Below are 14,761 nucleotides of genomic sequence, written 5' to 3'. Positions count from 1 at the left end.
GCCAACCAGCTCGGGCCATTAAAGCAACTCATGGCAGAACAATCTGGATGCCAGGAAGAAGAAAACAACAGCCAATTACACTGCCTGCAACATCCTGGTTAACAAGAGGTCTTGAGTCTGTCCATGTGACAGCTTCACTGCTAGCATAACCAACATTCCAGGAAGCCAGCACACGAAGGACTCTCACAGACTCTACTTCACTCCTCTGCCACCTTCACCAGAACAGGTGCTGATATCCATGGCTGGGAGACTTCAAGATGAATCACACCATAGGACCCTTTGCAGACATTTCTCAGCACCACCCCAGAGCCTGGTAGCCCTGCTGTGTGGCTAGACCCAGAAGAGCAATAATAATTACTGCAGTCCAGCTGTCAGGAATTCCCATCCTTAGGGGGATGGCGAGAGCACCACATCAAGAGATCACCCCATGAAACAAAACAATCTGAAGAACAGCTCTTGAGTTCCAGACCTTTTCACTGAAATAGTTCACTCAAATGAGAAGAAGCCAAAAAAGCAATTCTGGTAATATAACAAAAGACGGTTCAATAACATCCTGCAAAAGATAAAACCAGCTTCCCAGCAATGGATTCAAACCAAGAAGAAATCTCTGAATTGCCAGATAAAGAATTCAGGACTGGGCACAGTGGCTCATGCATGTTATCCCAGCACTTTGGAAGGCCAAGGTGGATGAATCACCTGAGGTCAGCAGTTCAAGACCAGCCTGACCAACATGGAGAAACCTCGTCTCTACTAAAAAATACAAAATTAGCCAAGCATGGTGGCACTTGCCTGTAATTTCAGTTACTCAGGAGGCCAAGGCAGGAGAGTCTCTTGAACCCAGGAGGTGGAGGTTGCGATGAGCCTAGATCACATCATTGCACTCTAGCCTGAGAAATGAGAGCAAAACTTCATCTAAAAAAATTAAAAGAATTCAGAAGGTTGATTATTAAGTGATTCAAAGAGATACCACAGAAAGGTAAAAGTCAGCTTAAAGAAATTTTTATAACAGGATATGGATGGAAAATTCTCCAGATAAATAGATATGAAAAAAAAAATCACAACTTCTGGAAATGGAAGACACACTTAGAGAAATGCAAAATTCAGTGGAAAGTTTCAACAATACACTAGAACAAGTAAAAGAAAGAACTTTAGAGCTCAAAGACAATGCTTTTAAATTGACCCAAACTCACACACACACACACAAATAATTTTTTAAAAATGAACAAAGTGGCCAAGGAATTTGGGATTATGTTAAACAACCAAATCTAAGAATAGTGGGTGTTCCCAAGGAAGAAGAGAAATAAAAAAGTCTGGAAAACTTATTTGAGGGAATAACTGAGGAAAACTTCCCTGGCCTTATTAGAAATTTGGACATCCAAATACAAGAAGCTCAAAGAATACACTGAAAATGTATCACAAAAAGATCATCACCTAGGCAAATAGTCATCAGGTTATCTAAATTCAAAACAGAAAAGAATCTTAAGAGCTGTGAGAAAAAAAAGCCTCAGATAACTTATAAAGGAAAACCTATCATATTAGCAGCAGATTTCTCAACAGAAATCTTGCAAGACAGAAGGGATTAGGATCCCATCTTTAGCCTCTTGAAACAAAATAGTTGCCAGCCAAGAACATTGTATTCAGTGAAACCAAGCTTCATAAGTGAAGAAAAGATAAAGTTTTTTCAAACAAACAAATGGTGAGAGAATTTGTAGTACTACCAAGCCAGTACTACAAGAAATGCTAAAAGGAATTCTAAATCTTGAAACAAAACCTTAAAATACACCAAAATAGAGCCACCTTAAAGCATAAATCTCACAGAACCTATAAAACAATAACACAATGGGAGGGAAAAAAAAAAACAAGAAATTAAGGCAACAACTAGCATAATGAATACAACAGTACCTCACAATCTCAATACTAATGTTGAATATAATGGCCTAAATGATCCACTTAAAAGACACAGAAAGGCAGAATGGATAAAAATCCACTAACCAAGTATCTGCTTTCTTCAAGAGACTCACCTAACACAGAGAGAGTCACATAAACTTAAGGTAAAGAGAGGGGGAAAGATATTCCACACAAATGGAAACCAAAAGCAAGCAGGAGTAGCTATTCTTATACCAGAGAAAACAGACCTTAAAGCAACTACAGTTAAAAAAGACAAAGAGGGACATTATATAATGACAACATTATTAGTCCAGCAGAAAAATATCACAATCCTAAATACATGTGCATCGAACACTGGAGCTCCCAAATTTATAAAACAATTACTAATAGACCCAAGAAATAAGATAGATGGTGACACAATAATAGTGAGGCACTTCAATACTCCACTGACAACACTAGACTGGTCATCAAGACAGAAAGTCCACAAAGAAGCAATGAACTTAAACTATACCCCAGAACAAACGGACTTAACAGATATTTACACAACATTCTACCCAACAACTGCAGAAAATACATTCTTTTCACAAGCACATGGACTATTCTCTAAGATAGACCACATGATAGCTAACAAAACACATTTTAATAAATTTAAGAAAATTGAAATTATGTCAAGTATCTTCTCAGAGCACAGTGGAATAAACCTGGGAGTTAACTCCAAAAGAAATCTCAAAACTATACAAATACATGAAAACTAAATAATCTGCTGTTGAATGATCTTTGGTTTAACAATGAAATCAAGATGAAAGTTTAAAAAGTTTTTGAACTGAATGGTAATAGTCACATAACTTATCAAAACTCTGGGATATAACAAAAACTGTGCTAAGAGAAAAGCACATAGCATTAAATACCTACATCAAAAAGTATGAAAGAGGACAAATAGATAATCTAAGGTCACACCTCAAGGAACTAGAGAAATAAGAACAAACCAGATCCAAACTCAGCAGAAGAAAAGAAATAACAAAGATCAGAGCAGAACTAAATGAAATTCTAACAAAAAAAATACAAAAGATAAGTGAAATGAAAAGCTGGTTCTTTAAAAATATAAATAAAGGTCAACATGGTGAAACCCCGTCTCTACTAAAAATACAAAAAATTAGCTGGGCATGGTGGCACGTGCCTATAATCCCAGCTACTCAGGTGGCTGAGGCAGGAGAATTGCCTGAACCCAGGGGGTGGAGGTTGCAGTGAGCCGAGATCGCGCCATTGCACTCCAGCCTGGGTAACGAGCAAAACTCTGTCTCAAAAAAAAAAAAAAAAAAAAAAAAAAAAAAAAAAAAAAAATATATATATATATATATATATATATATATATAATCGATTGACCATTAGCAAGATTAACCAAGAAGACAGAAGATGCAAATAAGCTCAATTAGAATTAGAATGAAATGGGAGATATTACAACTGATACCACAGAAATACAAAAAAATCTTTCAAGACTGCTATGAACACCTTTATGTGCACAAACTAGAAAATCTAGAGGAGATGGATAAATTCCTGGGAATATACAACCCTCCTAGATTAAATCAGAAAGTAATAGAAACTCTGAACAGACCAGTAACAAGTGACAAGATTGAAACAGCAATTTAGAACTTGCCAAGAAAAAGTCCAGGAGCAGACTGGATTCATAGCTGAATTCTATCAGACATTTAAAGAATAATTGGTACTGGTTTTACTGAAACTATTCCAAAAGATACAGAAAGAGGGAATCTTCCTAAATCATTCTATGAAGCCAGTATCACCCTGATACCAAAACCAGAAAAGGACATTCAAAAGAACTACAGACAATATCCCTGATGAACATAGATGCGAAAATCTTCAACAAAATGCTAGCGAGTTGAATCCAACACATATTCAAACGATAATACACCATGATCAAGGGGGTTTCAAACCAGGGAGGTTGGGATGATTTCACATACACAAGTCAATAAATGTGATACATCGCATAAACAGAATTTAAAATAAAAATCATGTGATCATCTCAATAGATGCAGGAAAAGCATTTGACAAAAATCCAACATCCCATTATGATTAAAACCGTCAACAAAATTGGCATGGAAGGGGCATACTTCAAGGTAATAAAAGCCATCTGTGACAAACCCACTGCCATCATTATACTGAACCAGGAAAAGTTGAAAGCATTCCCCCTGAGAACTGGAACAAGACAAGGATGCCAACTTTCACCACTTTGTCTTCTTCTTCTTTTTTTTTTTTTTGAGACGGAGTTTCACTCTTGTTACCCAGGCTGGAGTGCAATGGCATGATCTCAGCTCACCGCAACCTCCGCCTCCTGGGTTCAGGCAATTCTCCTGCCTCAGCCTCCTTAGTAGCTGGGATTACAGGCACGTGCCACCATGCCCAGCTAATTTTCCATATTTTTAATAGAGACAGGGTTTCACCATGTTGACCAGGATGGTCTTGATCTCTTGACCTTGTGATGCATCCGCCTTGGCCTCCCAAAGTGCTGGGATTACAGGCTTGAGCCACCGTGCCCAGCCCATAACTTTCACTGCTTTTATCCAACATAGTATTGGGAGTCGTAGCCAGAGCAATCCGACAAGAGGAATAAAGGGAATCCAAATCAGTAAAGGGGAAGTCAAACTGTTGCTTTTCACCAGTGACATGATCATATGCTTAGGAAACCCAAAAGACTCATCCAGAAAGCTCCTAGATCTAATAAATGAATTCAGTAAAGTTTCAAGATACAAAAACATCATATACAAATCAGTAGCACTATTGTACACCACCAATAACCAAGCTGAGAAACAAATCAAGAACTCAAGCCCTTTTACAACTGCAAACAAAAATAGAGCAAAAATCCTTAGGAATATACCTAACCAAAAAGGTGAAAGATTTCTATAAGTAAAACTACAAAACACTGCTGAAATAAATCATAGATGAAACAAACAAATGGAAACACAGCTTATGCTTATAGATGGATAAAATCAATATTGTGAAAATGACCATACTACCAAAAGCAATCTATAGATTCAGTGCAATTACCATTGAAGTACCATCATCATTCTTCACTGAAATAGAAAAAAAAAATCCTAAAATTCATATGGAACAGAAAAAGAATCAAAATAGCCAAAGCAAGACTAAGAAAGAAGAACAAATCTGGAGGCATTGCATTAGCTGATTTCAAACTATTCTACAAGGTTATAGTTATCAAAACAGCATGAAACTGGTATAAAAATAGACATATAAACTAATAGAGCAGAATAAAGAACTCAGAAATAAAGCCAAATACAGCCAGCTGATCTTTGACAGGCAAACAAAAACAGAGGAAAGGACACTCTATTCAACAAATGGTACTGGGATAATTAGCAAACCATATGTAGAAGAAAGAAACTGAATCTTCATCTCTCATCTTTTACAAAAATCAATTAAAGATAGATAAAAGACTTACATCTAAGACCTGAAATCATAACAATTGGAAGAAGATAACATTGGAAAAACTCTTCTAGACATTGGCTTAGGCAAAAAGTTCAGGACCAATGACCCAAAGCAAATCCAACAAAAACAAAAATAAATAGATGGGAACTAATTAAACTAAAAAGCTGTTGCAGAGCAAGAGAAATAATCTTCTGAGCAAACAGACAACCCATAGGATGGGAGAAAATATTGCAATCTATGCATCCGACAAAAGACTAATATCCAGAATCTACAAGAAACACAAATAAATCAGCAAGGAAAAAAAAAATCCAAAGTGGGCAAAAGACATGAATAGACAGTTCTCAGCAAAAGATATACAAATGGCCAACAAACAGGAAAAAATTGCTCAACATCATTAACTATCAGGGAAACACAAATTAAAACCACAATGAGATACCACCTTACTCTTGCAAGAATGGCCATAATGAAAAAAGTATAGATGTTGGCATAGATATGAAAAGGAACACTTTTACACTGTTGGTGGGAATGTCAACTAGTACAAACACTACGGAAAACGTTATGAAAATTCCGTAAAAAATTAAAAGCAGAACTACCATTTGATCCAGCAAACCCCACTACTGGGTTTCCAGAGGAAAAGAAACCATTATATGAAAAGACAATTGCACATGCATGTTTATAGCAGCACAATTTGCAATTGCAAAAATATGGAACCAGCCTAAATGCCCATCAACCAACAAGTAGATAAAGAAAATGTGGTGTATACACCCCAGGAAAAACCGCTCAGTTGTAAAACGGAATGAAATAATGGCATTTGCAACAAACTGGTTGGAGTTGGAGACCATGATTCTAAGTAAAGTAACTCAGGAATGAAAAGCCAAGCATTGTATATTCTCAGTTATAAGCAGGGGCTAAGCTATGAGGATGCAAAGGCATAAGAGTGATGTAATAGATTTTGGGGACTTGTGGGGAAGGGTGAGAGGAAGGTAAGGGATAAGAGACTACACACTAGGTACAGCATACAGTGCTTGGCTAATGGGTGCACCAAAACCTCAGGAATCAGCACTAAAGAACTATTCTGTGGAACCAAACACCACCTGTTACCCCAAAACTATTGAAATAAAAATAAAGAACTTATATAATCCAAAACCACCTGTTCCCCCAAAACTGTTAAAATAAAATAAAAAGATTTGCATGTGTGTCTGTGTGGGGCTTATGGGCGTATCCAGGCTCACACTCTGAAGATGTTTCCTCATCTCAGTTCGGCTTCCTCATTTGAAATTGTATGGCCTGGGATTTTCTTTCCATAGAGTACCACTTTGGTGGTTCCTTTCCAAAATTAGTCCCATGCCCATGAGGAGAAGTCAAAGACCTCAAATCTTAAGTAATAGCTGGCCTGTCACAGTGGGTCAGACAAGGCTCAGCCTTGTGCTCCCCAGACATGGAGGTCTCCTCCTGAGAAACCAGTGCCTGTGGAGACTCATTGGTCAAACGCCCGTGTTTGAAAATCCATCCACATGCACAGTGTTGCCTAGATTGCAATGCATCTTCTCAAAGGGTCCACTCTGAAAGATGCTGCAATAATGAAATCAGTGTCATCGTCAGGCTGCAGATGGCAGTACCACTGGATTCTAAGTGTCTGTTCTGCGTCCTTTCTATCCAGGCTCATGATATCCCAAATTGTCCTTATTTCTGGTGCATGCATTCGAGGACCTTTGCTTTCAGAGATGCTGACTCACTTCTTGTCCTACAGATATGTTGGCACAGCAATAGATCTCCGTGGGATCTCAGGCCTGCGGACATTCAGAGTTCTTAGAGCATTAAAAACAGTTTCTGTGATCCCAGGTGAGCTGCTTGAACGAGCACATTTATTCACAGAGCATATGTTATTTTTCACAGCCTAAATCCCTTCTTTAATTTTCACAAGAGCTCTTTAAGGTTCCAGGGCAAGGACTATTGTCTCCACTTAAGAGACAAAGGAACTGAAGCCTGGAGTATAGGAAGCATGAACCCAAGGCCTCATCACTAGTAAAAGGCAGTGTGACCCCTCCTAGGCCAGGTTCTTCCCAATACCACATAGCTTCACAGTCAATACGTAGCAGGAGGGGTATGCCTTCACTTCCTGCTCTGGTTGTGGTTTTCAGGCAAGACCCCCAAGCTGAATTTTTATGTATACTGTAAACTAAAGAATTAAACTTGGAAATAGGGAGGAAGGGAGGCAGCAGTCCTAGTATCTTCACTGTTTCCATAGGTCCACAATCCTGTCTTTAGACACCCAGTAGAGAAAAGAATTCGTTAATTCTTGATTACTGAGAACTCAGAAACAAAATTAGAGCTCCACTGAAGCTCAATGCATGGTGCCTCTAAGATCTCCGTTATCACCAGTGGCCCAGTGACTACTCCTCACCCCCCATGAGGTTGATGGTGACGATGGGGAGGCCAGAGCCAAGGCAAACTTTCGGAAGTGGGACTCAACGCTTCCCCTTTGTGGCCTGATGGCTTCTCTCCTCTCACCCCCGAGCATTCATTCTCTCATCTGTAAACAGAAACACCCATTCTAGAGGGAATGCGTGTTTTCACCATTTCATGTCTGGCTGTGCAGGGAGAGGTTGGAAACTCTCTGCCAACCCCCACTGGACACACTTCTTCTTGAAGAGAGCCCTGGTCCTGCCCCTTAGTATCTCTCTCGCTTGCTCTCAACTGGGAACACGCTGAGTCTTCTTTGCAAGACCTGGCCTGTTCAGACTCCCTCTTCTGCCTCATTTCTCACCTCCCCTCACCTCTCCCTGTGCTCTGGAATCCACCTATGGCTCCGCAGACACCCACACCATTGCTCACCTCCCAGCCTTCAACTCTGCTGCCGCTTCTTCCAGGATATCCTTCCTCCTCTCTTTACTCAACTCACACTCATTCCTCAGGGCTCTGCCAAGGTTTTACCTCCTCCCTGCTTTTTCCCACCTTCCTCACACTCCACCCACCCCATTCCCACCCCTGGAACTTCAGTTCAGGGCTGCTCCCCTGTGTGCCCGGCTGCTCGCCAATGCTCCGGACTTTCTCCTCAATTGTCAGACAACAGCACTCGGCATGCTGCTGCCTTAGCCATCACTCAGCTCCCAGCCCAGGGACTGACACATGTAGCGCTCAGTGGATTATTTGCTGACCAAAATGACTAGCCAAAAATAAATCCTAGGTTGCTTCCCTGGCTAGAGCTCTTTCTGCTACCTGCGAAGCTACTCTCCCAAAGAAGTTGATTTTGCTTACCAGAGCAACAAATCATCCCTCCTTAAACAAGCAAGTGCCTCCTTCTTTACTGACAGCCGTGCTTGGCGCAAATTCTGTTTCTGCCCCAGTGACTGTCTCAGTGTTTCTCATAGTCTCTCTCTGTTGCTAAACTCACCTCTCTGTTTCTCTGTGTCTGTCTTTTTCTTTCTCTTGGTCTCTCTATTTTTGTTTCATTCTATCTCCTTTGCATCTCCATCTCCCCCCACCTCTCTCTCTCTCTCTCTCTCTCTCTCTCTCTCTCTCTCACACACACACACACACACACACACACAGCGAGGTTGATGTGTCCCAAGTCTTAAGCTGCCTCCCAGAACTGAGACGTGCATGCAGAAAGATAGATCCCAAATTACTGGGGTGAAGTTGTAGTCTCATGCCTAGCACAGTGCCTGGAAAAAAAGTAAGTACTCAGCATAAATTATTTAAATTGAATTGCTAGTGTCAGGAATTTTATTAGCCTCAAGATCATAAAAAAAATAGATTGCCTGGGTCTCAGTTTCATCATCTTTGTAATGAGAACAACAGTCCCTGCCTGCCCGCCTCTCAGAGTAAATCAAGCTTCGGATGAGAAATGGCTTGGAACTGCCCAGGAGTGTGTGACTATTTCACCCCTGTATGTAGAGATGAGGAAGGACTCTGAGTCTAGCTCATCCATGTGGCCATACCACTGTCATCTTCCCGCAGGGCTAAAGGTCATTGTGGGGGCCCTGATCCACTCAGTGAAGAAACTGGCTGATGTGACCATCCTCACCATCTTCTGCCTCAGCGTCTTTGCCTTGGTGGGGCTGCAACTCTTCAAGGGCAACCTCAAGAACAAATGTGTCAAGAATGACATGGCTGTCAATGAGACAACCAACTACTCATCTCACAGAAAATGTGAGTGGCGTTTCTCCCATCGGGACCAAGGTCTGGTTGGGGCCTTAGTACCATATAGAGACAGGGGATGCAGAGCCCCTGTGTGTGCGTATAGATATGTATTTTGTTTCCTTTTACTGCTGAAATGCTTCTCTTGGGTTGTGTTTTACTTTTGGGTACCCTGTTTCCTGTTGTTCAGCATCCCTCTTGCAAGGAAATGAGCCGTAAATCTAGAGACAAGTCATTCTACCTCTGCTGGGGGAGACTGAGAGCCGAAGTCACTGCTCAGCTCTTCTCTTCTCAGATGTGACTTTACACCTTCCACATGGCCCAGCAAGCCCACTGAGTACATGTAGCCAAAGGAGCTCATTTTGGAAGACTTGAGAGTGTTGCATTCACCACACAGGCCTTGGGTTGGAGGGTTCAGAACCATCTGTGAGTCTTTCTTTTCTTCCTTTCTTTAACAGATACCTTCATAAATAAGCGAGGCACTTCTGATCCCTTACTGTGTGGCAATGGATCTGACTCAGGGTGAGTGCCCAACTTATGACAAAGCACCAATGCCCAACAATTATTTCTCCATCTTGTCCTTGGCATTTTATGGATGCAGATGGGGTTGCAGGTCCTGGGAAAGATGTTTAAATAAAAAAGTCATGGCCTTTGCCGTCCCAGAGCTCATGGGCAGGGAATGTATGAGTTAGCTTTTGCCGTGTAACAACTGACTCCAAAATTGTGTTAATTAAAACAATTTATTTAATTCATTATTCTGTGCATCAGCATTTTGGACTGGGATCAATCATATGGGCATTGGCTGACACTGACTAGGCTCATTCTTGTTTATGCAGACAGCAGACAGATTAACTGGGAGATGCCTGGGCTAGGATGTTCTGTCTCTGTTCTTGTGGCCTCTCACCCCAAGCAAGTTAGCCTGGTTCTCTTCTCATAGCAGGGTTTCCAGAGAAGCAGTGGAAGATTGCAAGGCTTCTTCAGGCCTGAGCTTAGAACCAACACAATGTACCTTTTTACATTTTATTGACCAAAGCAAGTCCCAGGCAGTCCAGATCCAAGAAGTAGAAAAATAGACTCCATCATTCAATGAAAGGAGCTGTAAAGTGACACTGGAAAGGGTATGGATACACAGGGAGAAGAACTGTAGCCATTTTAATAAACAATCTACCCCAGGAAGGAACCAATCATTATTTTTGTCAAATGCTCTACATTGAATCGTCACAGGTAACTCCATTCTATAGCTACATTATTCTCACAAATAGAGGAATAAACACATGTATCCTCACAAATAGCGGAAGAAACACAAAGTCATTGAAATGACTCTGCCATTTCAAGTTCTTAAAGAGGCCAGATTCATAACAGCAAATGAGTGGAGTGGGCCAGGTGGGAACCTGGGAGCTGAGAGTTCATGCCACCTCTAAAGGGGCAGCCTCACTGCTCAGTCCAGCTTTTAGTTGCCATATGGAAATGTGGGTTCATTGCTTTCAGCTCTTCCAACTTTTAAAATAGAGACATGAAATTTAGATTTTTATATAAAATCTCCCAACTATAAACATTGGCTACCTATTCCAAAAACTCTCTACGTATTTTTGGGCCAAACAATATATTCCCGTGGGTCAAATCCAGCCTATAAGCTACTAGTTTGCAATTTCTCATGCATCAACATAAAGATGCTACTCTGTGGAAAACAAGTTCTTTACTAGGGGCTTCGTGGGCTGGGGAAACACTGAGCTGGTGGTGTGAGGCAAGGGAGAAAGTCAGGAAGGCTTCCTGGAGGTGGTGTTTGAGGTGAGCTTTCGAGGGCAAGTAGGATGTTCCAGGCTGGGTGAATACAAGATAGTTTGAGTGAAGGCCATTCCAGGTGGCAGAACAGAATTGTGAGACAAACCTAAGGGATGAGGACCCTTCAGCTCCGTCTGCTGCTTTAGCCCCTGGAGGAAGGCATTAGTAGAAAGACTTTAGGCAAAAGGTCAAAAAGGCCCACCTCACCCACCTCAATGACTGAGAGCTTGGAAGAGCAGAGCTCACAATGCCCCCAATCCCTGAGAGGCTGACGGCTCCATATTGCCCGGGCGGACTTGTTTGGAGCCTGCATGGGGCTCCACCTTCATTGGCTCACTAGGAAAACCATCTCAGAGCTGACTACTGGAAACAAGCAGGAGCATTTGGTCAATGTCAGATTCCTTGGCCTCTTCTTTCTCAAATGCATCTGGCATTTGTTTCTCTGGCTCACGGGAGGGTTGTTCTGACAACAGTTTTCATTTGCCTTTGACTTAAATGTAAACCAAGAGCCCCCTCAGCACCCTTCTTCTGTCTATTTAGACATTTCTCAAGGCTGTGGCTCCAGAGCAGCTCAAGTCCTTATTGTGGTAAAGTTGTGGGGTCCAACTACACACCTCCACAGCTCAGCTCCCAGAAAGGCTGGGCCTGCTGCTTGGCAGGTCCCAGCCAGGCAGTGGGGGAGTGGACCAGGCTGGGATGGCAGAGAGAGGCCAGCTCAGGACAAAGGGCAGAGTGAGCCCTGCAGGGGCTTGCTGTGAAAGCTAAACCTGGGTCCTCTGCAGAGTAGCTAGAGCCCTCAGGAAAGGCCCATATTAACCAATGTCACCGTGAGAAGAAGGTCAGGGGTCTCAAGGCAGAAAACTGATACCCAAAAATAGCCGATAATTTTCAGTGTTCTTCCACATATATTATTCCAGTGTATCCTTTCAGTAGCTTCCAAAGTTAAAAACAGTAGGAATTTTCCTTTGCATTTTATGTACATTTACTATGTGGGAGGCCAAGGCAGGCGGATCACGAGGTCAAGAGATTGAGACCACCCTGGCCAACATGGTGAAACCCTATCTCTACTAAAAATACAAAAATTAGCTGGGCGTGGTGGCATGCACTGCGGCAGGAGAACTGCTTGAACCCAGGAGGCAGAGGTTGCAGTGAGCTGAGGTTGCACCACAGCACTCCAGCCTGGCGCCTGGCAACAGAGCAAGACTCTGTCTCAAAAAAAAAAAAAAATTACTATGCGGAAGTGCAAGACACTATACAATGATCTCATTTAATCTTCAGAGAGGTGAGCTGTTGATATATAGTGTCTGCAGAATATATATATAGCCACTACTATATATAGTGGCTATGTATAGCCACTACTATATATAGTGGCTATATATAGTGGGTTTCTACAGAAGACACATAAATAAGGCTGCCCTCAGCATTAATTAGGAAACCTACTGGTAATGGCTTGCCTAGCCCCTTGGGAGACCAAACCGAGAGCCTGCCTTTAAATGTGGGTCTACAAAGCCAGAGAACTTGCAACCTTCAATCCAGGTAGAGATAGAATTGGAACTGGTTAGAATTACGTTGTCAGAGCTCTAATTCATGATATGGGTTGTGCACGTGGATGTCTAAGATAAGGAGAGCTCCAGAGGTTGGTGATCATGGAGAAATCCTGGGAGTAAGAGAATTCCATGTATTTGCAAGGAGTGCAGGTAAACAAAAAAGGAAAAAAGAAAAGAAAAAAAAATGTTTTAAAGAATTCCAAACGTCAAGCGAGGCATTCCTGCTTCATTGATCAGGCCATCTCCACTAGGGTGGATGAGAGCACTTTACACTTGCTGAGCTGACAGATACTTCTTGACATCAACTCATCTTCATATTGTGAGAGAGAGGGAGTTCAGCATTCCCACCCCAACACTCACCAGGCAGTCATTTCCAATTTGGCCTTGCTTCGTAGGCCATCTTCAGGAGAAGGCTCGGCTGACTCAAGTATTTGGGCTACTTGACAGTTACATCACTCCTTTTAATAAATACATTGACACCTGTGTGGTTTTAGGCAACTGACTTCTTTCCGACCCCCAGCTTCCTTATCTGTAAAGAAAGAATATTGAATGATTAAATTACAGCGTTTGTGAAGCACTTAGGGGAGAGAGAGGAGCACGGAAAGTGCTCAGTAAGTGGAAAGTATTATTTCCATTATTATATATAATTAATCAGTGAACTTGGATCATATGAGACCTCTTTTGATAGAGAACTCTGCAGGTGATGCCAACAGGCTCGAGTTTTAAGTCTGATGATTGCTACTGATTCTCCCTTCCCCGGCATGAACTGGCAGAGAGTCTATGGTATCGCGTCTTGGCAGTCAGCTGCCTTCCTAGGCCACTCCCCTGTGCGTGGAATTCTGAAGGAAAGTATTAGCATCCCCATTTTATGGATAACAGAAACCGAGACCTAAACAGACCAAGTGTCCAACATCATCCTGTTTATAAGAGGAAGATGACACCTTGAACTCTGATCCCTAACATCAAACTCTGTGGTCGTCTTGCAGCCCTGGGCTGCCTTGTCCCCAAAAGCAGGGGATGACCTTCTCTGTTCTTGCTGCAGCCACTGCCCTGATGGTTATGTCTGCCTTAAAACTTATGACAACCCGGATTTTAACTACACCAGCTTTGATTCCTTTGCCTGGGCTTTCCTCTCACTGTTCCGCCTCATGACACAGGATTCCTGGGAACGCCTCTACCAGCAGGTACTGAGCTGCATGTCCCCACACAGACTTGGTTGGAGGCTGGTGGGTCAGCTGCATGGCTGTGCCTTCCTTGGAGGACATGACTTAAACTGGGGGGTCCATGTGCTATGGGTACAAGTTTCTTTTCTTTCCCTTGAATCTGCAGACCCTGAGGGCTTCTGGGAAAATCTATATGATCTTTTTTGTGCTCGTAATCTTTCTGGGATCTTTCTACCTGGTCAACTTGATCTTGGCTGTGGTCACCATGGCATATGAGGAGCAGAACCAGGCAACCATTGATGAAATTGAAGCAAAGGAGAAGAAGTTCCAGGAGGCCCTCGAGGTGCTCCGGAAGGAGCAGGAGGTTTGTGAGGAGTGGAAGCTTTGTGAAGAAGGTTGCAGATTGTCCATTCTTGGATAGAGTTCTGGACTAGCCACTTCAATTAGGGCTGCCATCTAGGGAATTATAGGAGAAATCATCTTCCTCCTACAGGAATGATAGGAGAAACCGGACCACATCAGGTCAGGTTTTCTCAAAGAAGAACCTAAGTGAGGATTCTTGTGCATCTGATCTATTAAGGGAGTGCTCTCAGGTGAAAGCTAGTGAAGGAAAACAGAATGCAGCAGAGGGTGGAACTAAACAGTGTTTTCAGCTAGAGACCAGCTTCAGCCTGATACCGTAGGAAACTCTGGGGCATGACCTGTACCACAGTTAGCTCTACCTTGAGGCAAGGGTGCCAGCTTTTTGTACCTATACCCATCCCAGAAGCAAGCAGCCAAAAGAGATTT

The 14,761-nt window shown here is 42.3% G+C and overlaps 1 protein-coding gene across 3 annotated transcripts in view; it reads left to right on the top strand.

The window, feature by feature from the left end:
- SCN10A (sodium voltage-gated channel alpha subunit 10) overlaps window positions 1-14,761 on the top strand; it is a 99,139-nt gene that overhangs the window by 27,262 nt on the left and 57,116 nt on the right. For all 3 annotated transcript variants that reach the window (XM_010341490.3, XM_010341489.3, XM_010341488.3), the window contains exons 5-9: window positions 7,091-7,182; window positions 9,301-9,492; window positions 9,912-10,002; window positions 13,852-13,993; window positions 14,139-14,336. In XM_010341490.3, the coding sequence (XP_010339792.1) occupies window positions 7,091-7,182; window positions 9,301-9,492; window positions 9,912-10,002; window positions 13,852-13,993; window positions 14,139-14,336 (715 nt within the window). The remainder of the gene's footprint in view (window positions 1-7,090; window positions 7,183-9,300; window positions 9,493-9,911; window positions 10,003-13,851; window positions 13,994-14,138; window positions 14,337-14,761) is intronic.

Source organism: Saimiri boliviensis, chromosome 9 (genome assembly GCF_048565385.1).
Source record: "Saimiri boliviensis isolate mSaiBol1 chromosome 9, mSaiBol1.pri, whole genome shotgun sequence".
In the NCBI taxonomy this organism is placed as follows: domain Eukaryota; kingdom Metazoa; phylum Chordata; class Mammalia; order Primates; family Cebidae; genus Saimiri; species Saimiri boliviensis.
The sequence above is the reverse complement of the archived record's forward strand: the minus strand, read 5'-3'. Positions and strand labels throughout refer to the sequence as shown.